Source organism: Microcaecilia unicolor, chromosome 4, assembly GCF_901765095.1.
Source record: "Microcaecilia unicolor chromosome 4, aMicUni1.1, whole genome shotgun sequence".
Classification (NCBI taxonomy): Eukaryota; Metazoa; Chordata; class Amphibia; order Gymnophiona; family Siphonopidae; genus Microcaecilia; species Microcaecilia unicolor.
The window spans coordinates 191,014,185-191,034,763 of NC_044034.1; the positions used below are offsets into that span (position 1 = coordinate 191,014,185).

The 20,579-nt window shown below is 43.5% G+C and overlaps 1 protein-coding gene across 5 annotated transcripts in view; it reads right to left on the minus strand.

The window, feature by feature from the left end:
- Positions 1–638: 638 nt before the first annotated feature.
- USH1C (USH1 protein network component harmonin) overlaps positions 639–20,579 on the minus strand; it is a 420,974-nt gene continuing 401,033 nt past the window's right edge. For all 5 annotated transcript variants that reach the window (XM_030201080.1, XM_030201079.1, XM_030201078.1 and 2 more), the window contains one exon: positions 639–2,146. In XM_030201080.1, coding sequence (XP_030056940.1) covers positions 2,134–2,146 — 13 coding nt within the window. In that variant the 3' untranslated portion in view covers positions 639–2,133. The remainder of the gene's footprint in view (positions 2,147–20,579) is intronic.

A 20,579-nucleotide genomic window follows, 5' to 3' on the forward strand; every position in this document is an offset into this window, starting at 1 on the left:
TCATCTCCACCTCCTCCCTCGGGAGGGCATTCCAAATCTCTAAAGAGAAATTTTAAGGTTTAACATGATTTTCATTATTTTTAATATTACTGAGTTTATTTGCATGTAACCAGGCCCATTAATATTTTGCTCAAGGTAATCAGTTATTTTATTGGAATTAAGGAGGCCCTATTAGTAATGTCCATTGATGTATTTTTAACATGTGCTATGTTCTGTAGTAAATTTGTGTCCTTGTGCACAGAGCTATATCGCTACTGAGGTTGAAAGAAGCTTCACCTAGTCCAGCCTTAATCTGTCTGTTCTTAACCTTATTTATCACCTTACTGCTTTACAAGGGGATCCAACGTGGCTTATATTATATAAGAGAAAATACAGTATAGTACAACACACATAAAATAATTGAAGCAATCCTCATCGTTGTCCTACCCAGCCTTCATCCACAATAAGGCAATGGAAAACCTTTAAACTCACCTAAATGCTAGATAGTTTTGGAAAATGGGATTAACTAAACTAAACACCTTTTTATACACTAACATTTCGTTGTTCTCTGAAGGAAAATATACAATAATGAGGTCATAAAAAAGACATAGGAATGTACAAAAAAACACAACAATTGTAAGGAAACACTGAAGCAAGAGTTCAAGTTTGGCAACAAATATTTTATTCTTAGATTGCCAAAATAGGAAGGAAGTAAACTAAACCTTCTGCTTCAGATGTGCAGTATATGCGTCATCATATCAAGCAGAGGAAATCAGACAGATACAAAGTTTCTGATAACAAAACTCAGTGAGAAATGAAATTGTAAATATAAAGGAATGCAACAGAATGATTCAAACAATTCCTAAGAGACTCAGAATCTGAGACAGGTCTCAGATTTGGAAAATAAAACAAAACACTTCACAATGAAAAAGGCCAAATTGTCTGACCTCACTTTAGCAGGGATATCCACATTCAAATCTATTTTGATGAATGTGTGTGCATCAAGGAAGAAAAAGGTAGCAAAGTAACATCAACCAGCATGTTACAGCCATCTCAAGATCAATCCAGCCCCACTGTACGAATGACATTGCAAATGATAAATCAGACAGGGGCTCTTTTACTAAGGCATGGGAGGGTTAATGCGTGGATAGCGTATGCCAAATCGGCACTACTGCTGGGCTAGCACATGCGCCTGTTGGTAATTCTGTTTGGCATAGGCCGAATCCTGTGGTAGAAAATAATTTTTTATGTTCTACCGCAGGGGGCGTTCACCGCGGTAATCAGCAGTTGGCATACACTGCATGGTTACCGTGTGTGTAGCGTGTGAGCCCTTACCGCTAGGTCAATGGCTGGCAGTAAGGGCTCAAGCCATAAATAGGAATGCGCTAGTTTTTAAATTTCAGCACACATCCATTTCCGTGCCAATTAAAAAAGCCATTTTTTCCAGGCGTGGTAAGAAATGACCCAGTAAGTGCTCAAAACACGTGCCCACACTATCGCAGGCCACTTTTAACCGCAGCTTAGTAAAAGGACCCCACAGTGATTAAATTAGCAACATCTGTAGCTGTATATTATCGTGAAGTGCTATGTGTTTCATAAATGATGAAATGAAGGCGAAGACCTCACAACCTAAGAGACTACCTACAAAAATGTTGGCAACATTACAGCTTTCAAATGGATTTGTTTTCTTCTGTAGCAACACAGCATTTATTAATGACTTCAAATTGGTATAAAATGGTAGGCAAAAGAACAATCTCCCCATGAGGATGACACTCCTCTTGGGAACCAAAAGCATTCTTTTACTAGATCAATAAAATAAACTCTGTGCACATCAAAAAGACAATTTTCATTGTTTTGATAGTTCTAAATTGTCCTCCCTCAGAACGTGACTAAAAAGTATATCATTCAACAATATGTGCACTTTTAACCACCTTGAGAGCACATATTTCAGAGACATGTACTTTCACTTTGACACTTGCTGCAAAGCTCAAGAGTCCAAAGCAAGCATGGTCTTCATCTCAGCGCAGACAGTTTGAAAATCTGACATCCAAATGTGGCAATACTTTCAATATTTTTTGCAGAACATTCTATGCTTCTAATGCTTTTCAAAAAATCATCTTCAGTCTTCATGCATTTAAAGTTTCTTGATTTTCTTTAAAAAAATGTCCTGGAAAAAAGAACAAATATTATTTTTGGACAAGTTCATGGGATTTATTAGATAGCTTTAAGAATTTTTCATTGTCTTGGTAGAATTATTACTGTTTGAACTCAATGTTGTACTTAAAACACTATCACGGTGCGCTAGTGTTTTAGTATGCACTAACACTAGAGACACCCACATTAGCGCGCCTGTAGCATGACTTAGCAAACAGGGCCCTATGACTCATCAGAAACTTTAACCTTCATTTAGTTACATTTGAGTCAATATTCATAAAACATAGAAAAATGTAGGCAGATAAAGACCATATGGCCTATCCAAAGGGATTTATGTTTAGTCACTGCTGCAAAAATGTGTAAGTTCCTATCTATGGAATTTCAGCAGCAAATTTCCTGTTAAGTACAGTTTTATTCCTCAACTGATACCATCTTTATGCAACAAATACAGGGAGGAGGGGGCAGTTGTTTCTTGTTATTTTGAGTTTTCAGTTACACACATGACTGTGCCCAATAATTCAAATCTTGCAATGTGAAGAGACTGTATTTTTTTAACTACTACTACTACTTATCATTTCTAAAGCGCTGCTAGACGTACGCAGCGCTGTACACTTGAACATGAAGAGACAGTCCCTGCTCGACAGAGCTTACAATCTAATTAGGACAGACAAACAGGACAAACAAGAGATAAGGGAATATTAAAGTGAGGATGATAAAATAAGGGTTCTGAACAAGTGAATAAGGGTTAGGAGTTAAAAGCAGTATCAAAAAGATGGGCTTTTAGCTTAGATTTGAAGATGGCCAGAGTTGGAGCTTGACGTACCGGCTCAGGAAGTCTATTCCAGGCATATGGTGCAGCAAGATAAAAGGAACAGAGTCTGGAGTTAGCAGTGGAGGAGAAGGGTGCAGATACGAGAGATTTACCCAGTGAAAGGCGTTCCCGGGGAGGAATGTAGGGAAAGATGAGAGTGGAGAAGTACTGAGGAGTAGCAGAGTGAATGCACTTATAGGTCAACAAGAGGAGTTTGAACTGTATGTGGAAATGGATAGGAAAACACAAAAAAAGGCGGAAGATAAACCAAAACAGACTAAAAACAAGGAAGTAAGAGCGCCAGAAAAGTTTAATAGGACCCTACACGGTCCATGTTTCGGCCAACAGTCCTTCCTCAGGGGTCCTGAATCTGATGTTTACAGGTACACCACCAAGATATTCATGAAACAAAAAACCAAAATACGCTGAATGCTGTCTAATGGCGAACGTGAGCGTATGTACTGGCGAAAAAGATTCAGGACCCCTGAGGAAGGCCTGTTGGCCGAAACACGGACCGTGTAGGGTCCCATTAAACTGTGTTTTGTTTTGTTTTCACGGGAGATTTGGACTTCTTTTTTGTGTGCTCGGAAATGGATAGGAAGCCAGTGAAGTGACTTGATGAGAGGGCTAATATGAGCATAACGACACTGGCAGAATATTAGTCGTGCAGCAGAATTTTGAACAGATTGAAGAGGAGAGAGATGGCTAAGTGGGAGACCTGTGAGAAGCAAGTTGCAATAGTCTAAACGAGAGGTGATAAGAGTGTGGATGAGGGTTCTGGTAGAGTGCTCAGAAAGGAAAGGGCAAATTTTGCTGATATTAAAGAGAAAGAAATGACAGGTTTTAGCAGTCTGTTGAATATGTGCAGCGAAGGAGAGGGAGGAGTCGAAGATGACCCCAAGGTTACGAGCTGATGAGACAGGAAGGATGAGAGTGTTATTCACAGAAATAGAGAATGGGGGAGAAGGAGAGGTTGGTTTAGGGGGAAAGATGAGAAGCTCAGTCTTGGTCATGTTTAGTTTCAGATGGCGCTGAGACATCCAGTCAGCAATGTCAGACAGGCAGGCTGATACTTTGGTCTGGATTTCGGCTGAGATTTTTGGTGTGAAGAGGTAGATCTGGGAGTCATCAGTGTAAAGATGATAGTGAAAACCATGGGATGAGATCAGCGTACCAAGGGAAGAAGTATAGATGGAGAAAAGAAGAGGTTCCAGGACAGATTCCTGAGGTACACCAACTGACAGTGGGATAGAAGTAGAGGAGGATCCACTAGAGTATACACTAAAGGTACGCTGGGAGAGAAGAAGAAAACCACGAAAGAACAGAACCCTGAAATCCAAGTGAGAACAGTGTATCAAGGAGTAGGCTGTGATCAACAGTGTCAAAAGCAGCAGATAGATCGAGAAGGATGAAGATAGAATAGAGACCTTTGGATCTGGCCAGGAACAGATCATTGGAGACTTTAGCAAGCGCTGTTTCAGTTTAATGAAGGGGCGAAAGCCAGATTGAAGTGGATCAAGAATAGCTTGAGATGAAAGAAAGTCAAGGTAACGGCGGTGAACAGCACGTTCAAGTATCTTGGATAGGAAAGGGAGGAGGGAGTTAGGGCGATAGTTGGAAGGACAGGTAGGGTCCAATGAAGGTTTTTTACGAAGTGGTGCGACTACGTTATGTTTGAAGGCATCAGGAACAGTTGCAGTGGACAGTGAAAGATTGAGGATATGACAGATAAAAGGGATGACAGTAGGAGAGATAGAGTTAAGTAGATGGGTGGGAATAGGATCAGAGGAGCAGGTAGTTAGTTTTGAGGAGGAAATAAGATGTGTAGTTTCCTCTTCAGTGATTTCCGAGAAGGAAGAAAAGGAGGCAGGGGTTGTAGGAGAGATACGACGACAGTGACGAAGGCGAGATGTACTCAGACAGAAAGGAGATGGATGAATGGAAGGAAGGAAATGTTGAAGGTTGAGAGCTGAGAAAAGGAAAAGGAAAAAAAGAGATGGTGAGATGATGAATAGAGGGTGGACAATGTGTTCCTGCAATGTACAGTGGTTTAAGATGGAGAAACAAATTAGGAAGAGAAAGTACCAAGAAGAAAAAGTGTACTGGAGCCATAAGTAGTAACTGGGAGAAAAATAAATGTAAAGAGAAAAATGCGTGAGGAACCTAGAGCAGAGGCCCTGAGTGGATCAGAGTGGACCTGGGAGACATCCTGGAGAAGGCTGTAAAGGATATGCAGATGAGCTGCCTCCACAGCACCTGAAAGTTAGCCAGTGGTAGAGCTGGGCACCTCTCAGCTGAGGAAAGGCTTACCAGGGGTTAGGCCGAAGCCAGCATTCCTCCCCCTGAGGATCGCCTGATCCTAACCAAAAAGTACCTGGATATCCTGGGCACTTGGAACGAGGACCCTGGGAAGATCGGGGTGGACCTGGGAGTCACCCCGGATACAGCTATGAGGAAATGCAAAACGGCTGCAAGTCCCCCACAGCACCTGGTGGGAGCGCTGGGCACCTAGAGCAGAGGCCCTGAGTGGATCAGAGTGGACCTGGGAGACATCCTGGAGAAGGCTGTAAAGAATATGCAGATGAGCTGCAAGTCCTCCACAGCACCTGAAAGGCAGCTGGTGGTACAGCTGGGCACCTCTCAGCTGAGGAAAGGGGTTAGGCCGAAGCCAGCATTCCTCCCCCTGAGGGTCGCCTGATCCTAGCCAAAAGTACCTGGAAATCCCGGGCACTTGGAGCGAGGGCCCTGGGAAGATCGGGGTGGACCTGACATGAAGTTTGCTAAGAAGTTCCATTTTTACCAAGCTTTCTAAAGGGAAATTGGCCATATGAGATCATTGTGTCTAGATTTTCCCCACTGTTATCTTTATAGACAGGAATGGAAGTGAACCTATCCAGTCCTCTGTAAGCAAAGAAGCCAAATTGCTTAATCTCTGTTTCCACTACCCTAAGCAGCCATCATCCAGTACACTCATTTCACAACAAGCAAACCTACGAGCTATGGCAGGGAGGTTTAATAGCCAGGAGAGGAAGGGAGCCTATCTAATCCACTGTTATCAAACAACTAACCACCAACCGTGGGCACCCGAGCGACTGCGAGAGAGAGCGGCGGAGGACTGAAACGTGGACCGGAATCGGGTCCGCAGATTTCAGAGACACTGCCTAATATTGACACTGCTTGATGATCACACAAAACTGCATAATACATGATTAACGTCAAAACAGCTTGATGTTCACACAGATTGCTTAATATATGCTTACACATGCTTATATACTGTATGCTTAGTATATGCTCAATGTTGAAACTGCCTGATGTTCACACAAAATTGCTTAACATATGCTTATATACGCTATATATGCTTAATGTTGATACTGCTTGATGTTCACACAAAATTGCTTATTATATGTTTAGACATGCTTAATGTTGATACTGCTTGATGCTCACACAATATTTCACTCACTAACATCACCAGGCATTACCAACCATTACTAAATACAGCCAACATGAATACCAACAAATTGCTCTTGATAATCTACTTCCTCCCCTTAATCTACCACGCATGGACCACTCCCAATATAAACAACAATCTACCCACACCACATAAACCCTACAAACAACCCGACAGCTCACCAGTCCAAAAGAATAACAACCAACAAAAGAAAAACCAAATACTTACGGAAACAACCAACAGAAAGGGAAGAAAGGACACAATGTCAGACAGGCAAATAATAAAAATTAAACACACGTTTTATCATTTAAAGATGATTTGTCATATTAGGCCTATCTTGGAGACTCAACATGTACAGTTGATTGTTCAAGCGGTAGTTCTATCTCATATAGACTATTGCAATATTATATAGAACCTGGACCAACTTCGAGACATTACCAGAGGATATCATCTCCCAAACGCTCAAAAGATTTGCCAAATCTCATTGCAAACTAGACATATGTCCAAACAACCTTATGACATCAGCTCCTCAACAATTTATAACAGACATAATGAAACACTTGAACTACATGTTACAAAATGGATTCTTCCCAAAGGAGAAAGGAAATATTCTACTCACCCCCATCCCCAAAGAAAAGCGCCAGTGAACTAACCTACTAATACTACTACTATTTAGCATTTCTATAGCGCTACAAAGCGTACGCAGCGCTGCACAAACACAGAAGAAAGACAGTCCCTGCTCAAAGAGCTTACAATCTAGTAGACAAAAAATAAAGCAAACAAATCAATTAATGTGTAGAGGAAAGAGGAGAGGAGGGTAGGTGGAGGCGAGTGGTTACAAGTGGTTACGAGTCAAAAGCAATGTTAAAGAGGTGGGCTTTCATCTAGATTTAAAGATGGTCAAGGATGGGGCAAGACGTAGGGGCTCAGGAAGTCTATTCCAGGCATAGGGCGCAGCAAGACAGAAGGAGCGATGTCTGGAGTTGGCAGTAGCGGAGAAAGGAACAGATAAGAAGGATTTATCCAGGGAACGGAGTGCACGGGAAGGGGTGTAGGGAAGGACGAGTGTGGAGAGATACTGGGGAGCAGCAGAGTGAGTACATTTATAGGTTAGTAGAAGAAGTTTCAACAGGATGCGAAAACGGATAGGGAGCCAGTGAAGCGACTTGAGGAGAGGGGTAGTATGAGTAAAGCAACCCTGGCGGAAGACGAGACGGGCAGCAGAGTTTTAACTGACTGGAGAGGTGACTAAGTGGGAGGCCAGCAAGAAGCAGATTGCAGTAGTCCAAATAAGAAGTGACAAGGGTGTGGATGAGGGTTTTGGTAGAGTGCTCAGAAAGAAAGGGGTGGATTTTACCGATGTTGTAAAGAAAGAAATGACAGGTCTTGGCGATCTGCTGGATATGAGCAGAGAAGGAGAGAGAAGCGTCAAAGATAACCCCAAGGTTTCGAGCTGAGGAGACAGGGAGAATGAGAGAGCCATCAACAGAAATAGAAAACGGGGGGAGCGGGGAGGTGGTTTTGGGGGGGAAATGAGAAGCTCGGTTTTGGTCATATTTAATTTCAGGTGGCATTAAGACATCCAGACAGCAATGTCAGACAAGCATGCTGAAACTTTGGGTTGGATGCAAGGTGAGACATCAGGGGTAGAAAGGTAGATTTGGGAGTCATCAGCATAGAGGTGGTAGGAAAAGCCATGGGATGAGATTAATGAACCAAGGGAAGAAGTGTAGATAGAAAAGAGGAGGGGACCAAGAACAGAACCCTGAGGTACGCCGACAGGCAGAGGGATAGAAGTAGAAGAGAATCCACCAGAGTGAACACTAAAGGTGCGGAGGGAGAGGTAGGAAGAGAACCAGGAAAGGACAGAGCCCTGGAATCCAAGTGAGGACAGGGTATCGAGAAGTATGCTGTGATCGACAGTGTCAAAAGCAGCGGAAATATCAAGAAGAATGAGGATGGAATATTGACCTCTGGATTTAGCCAGTAATAGGTCATTGGAGACTTTAGTAAGCGCAATTTCGGTTGAGTGGAGAGGGCGAAAACCAGATTGTAGTGGGTCAAGAATAGCATGTGAGGAGAGAAAATCAAGGCAGCGGTGGTGAACAGCACGCTCAAGTAATTTTGAGAGAAAAGGAAGGAGGGAGATGGGTCGGTAATTAGAGGGACAAGTAGGGTCGACTGAAGGCTTCTTAAGGAGAGGTGTGACCACAGCATGTTTAAAGGCAGCAGGGACAGTCGCAGTGGAAAGTGAGAGGTTGAGAATGTGACAGATAAAAGGAATAAGAGCAGGTAAGATGGCATTAAGAAGGTGGGTGGGAATGGGATCAGAGGAACAGGTGGTACATTTTGAGGTAGCATCCATTCCATTATTAACCAAAATAACAGAAGGGTTGGTGACCAAACAACTCACAAGCTATCTAAACAAATTCTCAATACTCCATGACTCCCAGTCAGGATTTCGGTCTAACCACAGTACTGAAACAGTACTAGTTACCCTCATGACTAAATTCAAACAAACGATCGCAACAGGAAAGAACATACTACTTCTACAATTCAACATGTCAAGCGCTTTCGACATGGTTGATCATGGAATATTACAACATATCCTTGAATACTTCGGAATTGGAGGCAATGTTCTCAATTGGTTCAAGGGATTCCTAACCACACGATCATATCAAGTGACATCCAACTCGACTACTTCAGCCACATGGATACCCGAATGCGGAGTCCCACAGGGATCCCCCCTATTGCCGACCCTATTCAACTTAATGATGATACCCTTAGCCAAACTACTATCAAACCAAAACCTTAACCCATACATATACGCAGACGACATAACGATTTACATCCCATTTAAACAAGATCTAAAGGAAATTTCCAACGACATCAACCAAAGTCTCCATATCATGCATTCATGGGCGGATGCTTTTAGATTGAAACTTAATGCAGAAAAAACCCAATGCCTAATACTCACATCTCAACATAACAAGAACAAATTCACAGCCATTAACACACCAAATCTGAACATTCCTATTTCGGACACCCTAAAAATTATTGGAGTTACCATCAATCGACACCTAACACTCGAAAGCCATGCGAAAAACACAACCAAGAAGATGTTCCACTCAATGTGGAAATTAAAAGAGTAAGATCTTTCTTCCCAAGGAATGTTTTCCATAATCTGGTACAATCAACGGTGCTCAGCCATCTAGATTACTGCAATGAACTCTATGCCGGCTGTAAAGAGCAAATAATCAAGAAACTTCAGACAGCCCAGAACACTGCAGCTAGACTCATATTCGGCAAAACAAAATATGAAAGTGCCAAGCCCCTACGAGAAAAACTACATGGCTCCCACTCAAAGAACCCATCACGTTCAAAATTTGCTCCCTAGTTCACAAAATCATTCATGGAGATGCACCAGCCTACATGTCAGACCTGATAGACTTACCACCCAGGAATGCCAAAAGATCATCCCGCACATTCCTTGATCTGCACTTCCCTAACTGCAAAGGTCTAAAATACAAAGTAATGCACGCGTCAAACTTCACCTACTTAAGCACACAGTTATGGAACGCACTGCCGTGCAACTTAAAAATGACCTAAGAAATAACGAACGTCCGCAAACTACTGAAGACCCATCTCTTCAGCAAGGCTTACCACAAAGATCAACCAGTGTGAATATACATAAATCCTCCACACATAGTTAGAAATGTCTTATAATATCTGCTTGTCATACTACTATCATGTCTTATCATTATCATGTTACCAAACATTTTCTGTAACACTAAATGCCTATTTTTCTATTATATTTCCACTATCCATGATGTATTGTAAGCCACATTGAGCCTGCAAAGAGGTGGGAAAATGTGGGATACAAACGCAATAAATAAATAAATAAATAAATAAATAACCCTTCATCCCTGCTATTCCTTCACAACCCTGCAATCCAACAGGTAGTAAGTTGGGATATTGCACGCTAACTGAACCACTGCTGTGAAAGGGGGCCTCTGCGCACGTCAAGCATACAAGACTATACAGTATAGCAGTACTTTCACTACTTCTTTGGCACACTTTTGATCCTGCTCAATCACTGTATAAAATTTGGTGTGATGTACCACAATCTTCAGCTCCTTCCCATTTCCAGTGGCAGGCCAAAAGCATTTTGTCTTTAACCCATGTGCACCTCATTCTTCTGGATTCTCACCACTGATCACATTGGCCCTGTGAGATTACACAGCCCTGTGAAGCTAGCAGAGAAAGCATACACAGTCAGATGCACTGCTCTCCTTCTGCCAGGAGGAAGAAGGCAGGTTATCAGATTTCTGGTGGGTGAATCTGGGATACTTATTCCTTAAAGTGTTTAATAGTGAGTGCATGTGTGTGTGTGTGTGTGTGTGGGGGGGGGGGGGGGCAGTAAGCTGTCTCCATGGAAAACTGTAGTAGTCTACTCTCAGAATATATCTACAAACACATTCTTTAAGTTTTGTTACACAGGGGCCCTTTTACTAAAGGATTGGCATGCAGCAAGCCCAATCCGGAACTACTGCAGGAGCCCAGCACTAGTTCCCACACCCAGTGTGTGCTATTTCTGGCGCTACAAAATATTTTCTATTTTTGTAGTGCCAGTGCTTACCCGGCAGTAATCAGGCAGTGGTTACCACTGGTTTAGTGTGGAAGCCCTTACCTCCATGGGTGGAAGTAAGTGCTCCGCCCGAAATGGCTGTGCAGTAACATAATAAGTGACAGCAGATAAAGATCTGAATGGTCCATCCAGTCTGCCCAACAGTCACTTTCATTATCAATTCAAGATTTAAATCAACAATGAACGTGATATTATTTACTTGCTCATGGTCTTTCTTTGGTGTTTCTGGGGCATAAACTATAGAAGTCTACCCGGACCTGTCCTAAACTACTGGAGTTGCCATCAATGCACTCCAGCCTATCCAAATCCATCTTGTCATCTGCAGGACAAAGATCGTTAAAGTCTGTCCGGCACTGTCCTCACGTTCCAAACCACTGGAGTTTCCGTCAAAGCTCTCTCCAGCCCACCCTAAACCGGATCACCATATGTGGGACTCAGACCGTACAAGCCAGCACCAGCCTTAGTTGATGCAGCCAGAGTTGCTTTCTAGACACCACTTGACATGCAAACACATATGCAACCTTTTAAGTTTTGTTTTTTATATAATTTATTTTCTAATTAGAGATCCTCTGTGTTCATCTCATGCCTTTTTGAATTTCACCAGTTTTTTTTTCTACCACCTCCCTCGGAAGCTCATTCCAGGGATCCACCACCTTCTCTGTGAAAAAGAATTTTCTGACATTACTCCTCAGTCTACCACCCTGCAGCCTCAATTCATGTCCTCTAGTCGTACCACTTACCTTCGCTGGAAAATATATATTAATACCTCTCAAGTATTTAAACGTCTGTATCATATCTCCCTTATCCTTCCTCTACTCTAGGGTATCCATATTCAGATCTTCCAGTCTCTTCTCATATGTCTGTTGGCACAAGCCCCATATTGTTCTTGTTGCCTTCCTCTGGACCGCTTCAAGTCTTCTTACATCTTTAGCAAGATATGGCCTCCAAAACTGAACAGAATACTCAAGGTGAGGCCTCAACAACAACTTGTACACGGGCATCAACACCTCCTTTCTTCTGTAGGTCACACCTCTCTCTATACAGTCTAGCATCCTTCTGGCTACGGCCACTGTATTGTCACACTGCTTCATCGCCTTCAGATCCTCAGATACTATCACCCCAAGATCCCTCTACATAGTAACATAGTAAGTGACAGCAAATAAAGACCTGAATGATCCATCCAGTTTGCCCAACAGTCACATTCATTATCAATTCAAGATTTAAATCAACAATGAATGTGATATTATTTACTTGATCATGGTCTTTCTTTGGTGCTTCTGGGACATAGACCACAGAAGTCCACCCGGCTCTGTTCACTTACCGCACGGCCATTTCTTTTTGAGAAAAACAGACAGCCTTTTACCTGCTGCTGTAAAAGAGGGCCTCTGCACATGTCAAAAACACGCGCTGATACTATGCAGACCCCATTTTACTGCAGCTTAATAAAAGGGCCCCTAAACTTCTTTGGGCCTAATATGGAAGCCTCAGTGGTGGCACTAGTAGGTATCGTGTGCATAAACAATAATTGATGCAACCGAAAAAGTCAAATTACTACTACTACTACTATTTAGCATTTCTATAGCGCTACAAGGCGTACGCAGCGCTGCACAAACATAGAAGAAAGACAGTCCCTGCTCAAAGAGCTTACAATCTAATAGACAAAAAATAAAGCAAGCAAATCAAATCAATTAATGTGTACAGGAAGGAGGAGAGGTGGGTAGGTGGAGGCAAGTGGTTACAAGTGGTTATGAGTCAAAAGCAATGTTAAAGAGGTGGGCTTTCAATCTAGATTTAAAGGTGGCCAAGGATGGGGCAAGACGTAGGGGCTCAATAAGTTTATTCCACGCGTAGGGTGCAGCGAGACAGAAGGCGCGAAGTCTGGAGTTGGCAGTAGTGGAGAAAGGAACAGATAAGAAGGATTTATCCATGGAGCAGAGTGCACGGGAAGGGGTGTAGGGAAGGATGAGTGTGGAGAGATACTGGGGAGCAGCAGAGTGAATACATTTATAGGTTAGTAGAAGAAGTTTGAACAGGATGCGAAAACGGACAGGGAGCCAGTGAAGCGACTTGAGGAGAGGGGTAGTATGAGTAAAGCAACCCTGGCGGAAGACGAGACGGGCAGCAGAGTTTTAACCGACTGGAGAGGTGACTAAGTGGGAGGCCAGCAAGAAGCAGATTGCAGTAGTCTAAACGAGAGGTGACAAGGGTATGGATGAGGGTTTTGGTAGAGTGCTCGGAAAGAAAGGGGCGGATTTTACGGATGTTGAAAGAAAGAAACGACAGGTCTTGGCGATCTGCTGGATATGAGCAGCGAAGGAGAGAGAAGACTCAAAGATGACCCCAAGGTTTCGAGCTGAGGAGACAGGGAGAATGAGAGAGCCATCAACAGAAATAGAAAACGGGGGGAGTGGGGAGGTGGGTTTGGGGGGAAAAATGAGAAGCTCGGTTTTGGTCATGTTTAATTTCAGGTGGTGTTGAGACATCCAGAAAGCAATGTCAGACAAGCACGCTGAAACTTTGGGTTGAATGCAAGGTGAGACATCAGGGGTAGAAAGGTAGATTTGGGAGTCATCAGCATAGAGATGGTAGGAAAAGCCATGGGATGAGATTAATGAACCAAGGGAAGAAGTGTAGATAGAAAAGAGGAGGGGACCAAGAACAGAACCCTGAGCTACGCCGACAGGCAGAGGGATAGAAGTAGAAGAGGATCCACCAGAGTGAACACTAAAGGTGCGGAGGGAGAGGTAGGAAGAGAACCAGGAAAGGACAGAGCCCTGGAATCCAAGTGAGGACAGGGTATCGAGAAGTATGCTGTGATCGACAGTGTCAAAAACAGCGGAAAGATCAAGAAGAATGAGGATGGAATATTGGCCTATGGATTTAGCCAGTAATAGGTCATTGCAGACTTTAGTAAGCGCAGTTTCAGTTGAGTGGAGAGGGTGAAAACAGATGGTAGTGGCAGAGGTGGTGAACAGCATGCTCAAGTAATTTGGAGAGAGAAGGGAGGAGGGAGATGGGTCGGTAATTAGAGGGACAAGTAGGGTCGAGTGAAGGCTTCTTAAGGAGAGGTGTGACCACAGCATGTTTAAAGGCAGTAGGGACAGTTGCAGTGGAAAGTGAGAGGTTGAGAATGTGACAGATAAAAGGAATAAGAGCAGGTGAGATGGCATTAAGAAGGTGGGTGGGAATGGGATCAGAGGAACAGGTGGTACATTTTGAGGAAGAAAGGAGAAGTGTAGTTTCCTCTATAGTAACTTCAGGAAAGGAGGAAAAGGAATGAGGGGAAGGAGAGAGAGGGGAACGGACTAGTGAAGGGAGAGGTGGCAAGTTAGAGAATTCAAGGTTTATCTTTTGAACCTTGTCGTGAATTAATTCAGCAAGGGTATGAGGAGGTAATGAAGGGGGAGTTAGGGGAGGGGGCACCTTGAGGAGAGAGTTCAATGTGGTGAAGAGGAGTCGAGGGTTAGAGCCAAGAGAGTTGGTCAGTTGGATATAATAATCCTGTTTGGCGCGTAAAAGAGCAGATTGGAAGGAGGTCAGCATGAACTTAAAGTGTAAAAAATCAGCAAGGGCCAGAAATGTTCGGCGGAGCGGGTACAGGAACGTAGGTAGCGGATATTAGAAGTCAGCCAAGGTTGGGGTTTTGTACGCCTTATAGGGCGGGTCATCAAAGGTGCAAGTGTGTCTAAGGCAGAGGATAGAGTATTGTTGTAAGAAGAAACAGCCTCGTTGACAGACGTGGATGGTGCCACAGTAGAGAGGAGGTTGAAACATGGGAGGATAGAGATGAAGGGTCGATATTGTGAAGATTCCTAGATAAATTAGATAAGATAGGACGGGACTGGGAGGGAGGAGATTTAAGTGTGAAAGTTATAAGATGGTGATCAGAGAGGGGAAGATCAGAGGCAAGGAAACTAGAGGGTGAACAGTTGGAGGACCATTTTGATGAGTGGGAGAGGTGGAGTATAGCTAGAGATTAAAGGAGGATGTTAAAGCGCGTAACTTGGAAATATAAGAGTTGGAAGGATCATTAGCAGGAATATTAAAGTCACCAAGGTTGAGAGAGGGAGAGGAAGGATCATGGAAGAAGGCAAGCCAGGCAAAGTCACTGAGAAAGGATGAAAGGGACTTATCAGGGGGACAATAAATGACCGCTATTTGAAGAAGCAGAGGAGAGAAAAGGTGGATAGAGTGGACTTCAAAGGAGGAAAAACAGTGAGATTGAGGTGGAAGAAGGGGTTGAAATCTGGAGGAGGGAGAGAGAAGTAGTCCAACACCCCCCCCCCCCCCCCCGCGACCAGCAGGGTGAGGAGTATGTGAAAAAAGATAACCGCCATGGCAGAGGGCTGCGACTGAAGCAGAGTCATCAGGGCAGAGCCAGGTTTCTGTTATGGTGAGCAGATGGAGGTGACACGAGATAAAGAGGTCCTGGATATAGGGGAGTTTGTTACAGATTGAGCTGGCATTCCATAGGGCGCAAGAGAAGGGCAGAGAAGAGGAGGAGAGTAGAGGAATAGAGATGAGGTTAGAGAGGTCGCGGTGAGATCTGTAGAGTTGGGATAATAGTTGGTGAGGAGGGCCAGGATTGGGATTGATGTCACCGGCTGAGAGTAAGAGAAGGAGTAAAAGAGAGCGGAGGAGAGTAGGAGAGGTGTGGCCACGAAGGCGAGAGGTATTTAGGTAGAATGGGGAAGGCAAAATGTAGGGAAGAAAGAGACGGAGATTAAAAGCCAAGAGGGAGGAAGAGGGTAGGAGAGAAGGTGAGGTGATGAAGTCAATGGATGGGCAGTGAGTTCCTGTAGCGGAGAGAGGTAGGGGGTGAGGGAAAAGATTAGGAAGGGACAGGGCTAGGAAGAGAATGTGAATAGGGGCCATAAACGACTGAGGTACTTTAGCAACTGGGAAGAAGATTAGATGTAAAGAGAAAAATGCCCCACGCGCCTAACTAGAGCGGAGGCCCTGAGTGGATCGGAGTGGACCTGGGTGTCACCCCGGAGAAGGATGTAAGGATATGCAGATGAGCTGCAAGTCCTCCACAGCACCTGAAAGGCAGCCAGTGGTAGAGCTGGGCACCTCTCAGCTGAGGAAAGGCTTACCAGGGGTTAGGCCGAAGCCAGCATTCCTCCCCCTGAGGGTCGCCTGATCCTAGCCAAAAAGCACCTGGAAACTCTGTGCACTTGGAGCGAGGGCCCTGGGAATTAGCCAAGAAAACACCAGCTATTCTGAATGTACCGGTATATATTCTGGGGATAAATTTAGATGGAGTGTCCTAAGTTAGGCACTAATTAGGTTTACAAATGGGAGATAACAGAGAGGCAGTTATGTGTGTAAATACATTTAGGCATATTCAAGAACTGGGCACCTAAGTGGTCTCATGTGTAAGTGCAACAGTAGTGTAGCCAGGAACTTTTTTACAGGGGGTGCAAATCCCCCATGTCCTCTCCCTGGTACCTTAAAATCATCTCTACTGCAGCAGCACTCATAGGCTGCCTGCAGACTGCACTGGGACTTCCTCTCTGAACCACTTCAGAAAATAGGAAGTTGCATCAGAAGAGGTGGGATGGTTTAGAGAGGAAGTCCCGATGCAGGCTGCAGGCAGCCTAATAGTGCCGCTGCCACTGCCTGGGCGAAGACTGCAGCAGAGACAATTTTAAGGTAAGGCAGGGGGCCAGTTCTGATAGGGCATGTGCACACAACACATGCACCTAGAATAAGTATGCTACTGGGGAGTTACCATGGGAGGGACATGGGCAGATCATGGGTGTTTCTTTTAGCACATGCTTATAGAATACTCTCATTTGCATGTGGAACTGCAGCATTTAGTTGGTTGTGTCCATTTACACCAGCCATAGACATAGCATAAGTGGTTGTGCCTAAAATTGGGTACCTATATGTCAACTTAGAACAGATTAGGCGTGCTAATGTGCCATTATAGAATATTAACTGAGCGCCCTAATTTTAGGTGTCTAGGTTTGAGCATCCTTTGAATTGACCCCTCTATGAGAGAGGTATGGCCATATTAGAGGCATTGAACTAGGTCCCAAGATATTTTCCACTTCTGAGTTATGAATATGTTTCAGCAAGCACTTTTGGTATCTTTGACAGAGGCACACCAAGCCAGAAAAACAACCCATTCTCCGGTCTTCTCTGTTACTTTTGTAATTTTCACTCTCTGGTATTCTTCTTTCTTCTTGGATTTCTTTCCTTCAGAATGGATTTCTAATACTCTTTCTTCAGTCTTCTCTTATCTCATTTATTTTCTTCTTTGCCTCGTACATCTTCCTGCGGCAATCTTTTCCCTATTCCTCCTCCTACCCTCTTTCTCTCCCTTGCATATTTCAACTCATTCTTCCTCCAATATTTCCCAGAATTTCTCCTCCAACAAAATCTAGTATCATTTTTGTCTCTCACCTGTCATCCTCTATCCTTCTCTGCTTTTCTTACCTTCCCCACTCAGTATCCTCTTTTCCTCAGTCCTTGATCTTCTCTCGTTTCCCTACCTTCTCCCTCTCCCTTATTCCAAAATCTCCCTTGTTCCTCTGTTAAGAACAATAGCCATACTGGGTCAGACCAATGGTCCATCTAGCCCAGTATCCTGCTTCCAACAGCATCCAATCCAAGTCACAAGTACCTGGTAGAAACCCAATTAGTAGCAACATTCCATGCTACCAATCCAAGGCAAACACTGGCTTCCCCCATGTCCAGCTCAATAACAGACTATGGACTGAGATGCCTATTATACCTACCTTTTCATTTAGTGCTATATACTCCAACTCTCCCATCTTATCTTTTAGGCTTCTAACATTTGTACATAGATACTTCAAATTGTGTTTTTTCCTAGTATTCTTTAATCTGTTCTCCCACTAAACACTCCTGACTTTCTTTCACCATAATTGAAACCTCTCTGTTGGGATTCTCTAAATATCCTATTTCAATTGTATCCTTCGAGGATACTCCACGTGCACTGCTGGGTGATTGTTGGCTCCCCCCCCCCCCCCATTTTAGTTTAAAAGCTGCTCTCTCTCCTTTTTAAATGTTAGTGTCAACAGCCTGGTTACATACCGGTTAAGTTGGAGCTCATCCTTTTGGAATAGGCTCCCCCTGTCCCAGAATGTTGTCTAGTTCCTAACAAATCTAAATCCTTCATCCTTGCACCATTGTCTCAATCACTCATTGAGACTGCAGAGCTCTGCCTGCCTCTTGGTTCCTGCGCATGGAATGGGGAGCATTTCCAAAAATTCTACCCTGAAGGATCTGGATCTCAGCTTTCTACCTAACAGCCTAAATGTGGCCTTTCCCCACATTTTCCTATGTCATTGGTACTCAAACGTACCAAGACAGCAGGCTCCTCCCCAGCACTATCTAAAATCTTATCTTGGTGATGTGTGAAGTCCACCACGTTCACACCAGGCAGGCGATCCTCATGTCCAGCAGCCACCCAGCTATCTACATGCCTAATGATGGAATCACCAGCTACAACAGCTGTCCTAAGCCTTCCCTCCTGGGCAGAAGCTCCTGGAGACACATCCTTGGGGCAAAAGGATATTGCATCCCCTGATGGGTAGGTCCTGGCTATAGGATGCTCTTCTTCTAGGAGACCCCCCTCCTCCATGGCATCACAGGGGCTGCCAGACTGGAAGTGAGACTTCTCTACAATGTCCACGTAGGCCTCCTATATGTAATTCTCTCTCTCCCTCAGCTCCTCCGCTGCTCTAGCCTCAAGAGAACAGACTTGTTCTCTGAGAGGTATGAGTCCTTTGCATTGAGCACACACATATAACCTCTTGTCAACTGGGAGATAATCATACATGTGACACTCGCAAAAGACTGGATAGCACCCCTCTCACTGCTGGACTGCTGACTGCATCTTAATATTATTGTTTTGTTTAAACTTCTTAAGGTACTAGGGATATTAGATTAATAGAAAGGACCTTAACATTATATGGTATATTGTGTGATTTATTTAGTGTTTGCTTCTCAGAAAGTAATTAAATGTTATTAAAACTCTAATGAAAACTCTCCTCTTGTTATCCTAATTAGAATAATTGACTATAAGTTAAGACTATAACTGAAGAGATGTGCTAGGGGTGGGCGAGAGTTGGTGGGAATAAAGACTGAACTAGGCCCTGTTGTGCCTTCTAGAGGCTATCTGTTAATGCTGTATGCTGTGGTTCAAATTTTTAAAACTATGGGGAAATGGTAGGAAGACTAGTTAATAAGGTTTATGTCTTTATCAATAAACCTACATTACCTCTTTATTTATTTATTTTATTTGTTGCATTTGTATCTCACCTTATCCCACCTCTTTGCAGGCTCAAAGTGGCTTACAATACATCGTGAGTAGTGGAAGAATGTTAGTAATATCGACATTTGGTATTGCATGATCTTGGTAAGCATGATGATATAAACAGAGTAATAGTATACAAGCAGATATTAAGAAACAATTCTGAAATTATATAGGCGAGTTGTGCATATTCACATGGGTTGATCTTTTTGATATGCTCTATCAAAGAGATGGATCTTCAGTAATATGCGGAAGTTCGTTCTATCGTGGGTCGATTTCAAGCTACGCGGCAGTGCATTCCATAACTGTGTGCTCAGGTAGGTGAAGTTTGACGCATGCATTAGTTTGTATTTCATTCCTTTGCAACTGGGGAAGTGCAGATCAAGGAATGTGCGGGATGATCTTTTGGCATTCCTAGGTGGTAGGTCTATTAGGTCAGACATGTAAGCTGCTGCGTCTCCATGGATAATTTTATGAACTAGTGAACATATCTTGAACGTGATGCATTCCTTAAGTGGGAGCCAGTGTAATTTTTCTCATAAGGGCTTGGCACTTTCAAATTTTGGTTTGCCAAATATGAGTCTGGCTGCAGTGTTCTGGGCTGTCTGGAGTTTCTTAATTATTTGTTCTTTGCAGCCGGCATATAGTGCGTTGCAATAGTCTAGGTGACTGAGCACCATTGATTGTACCAGGTTACGGAAAACACTTCTTGGGAAGAAAGGTCTTATTCTTTTTAATTTCCACATTGAGTGGAACATCTTCTTGGTTGTGTTTTTCGCGTGGTTCTCTAGTGTTAGGTGTCGATCAATGGTGACTCCAAGAATTTTTAGGGTTTCTGAAATAGGAAGGTTTAGAGTTGGTGTGTTGATGGCGGAGTATTCTTTCTTGTTGTGTTGGGAGGTTAATACTAGGCATTGGGTCTTTTCAGCATTGAGTTTCAGCTGAAATGCATCTGCCCATGAATGCATAATTTTGAGACTTTGGTTGATGTCATTGCAAATTTCTTTTAGGTCTTGTTTGAATGGGATGTAGATTGTTATGTCATCTGCATAAATGTATGGGTTGAGGTTTTGATTTGATAGTAATTTTGCCAAGGGTATCATCATTAAGTTAAATAGGGTCGGTGAGAGGGGGGGTCCTTGTGGTACTCTGCATTCAGGTACCCATGCGTCTGAAATAATCGAGTTAGATGTTACTTGGTATGACCTTGCGGTTAGGAATCCTTTGAACCACTTGAGGACGTTGCCTCCGATTC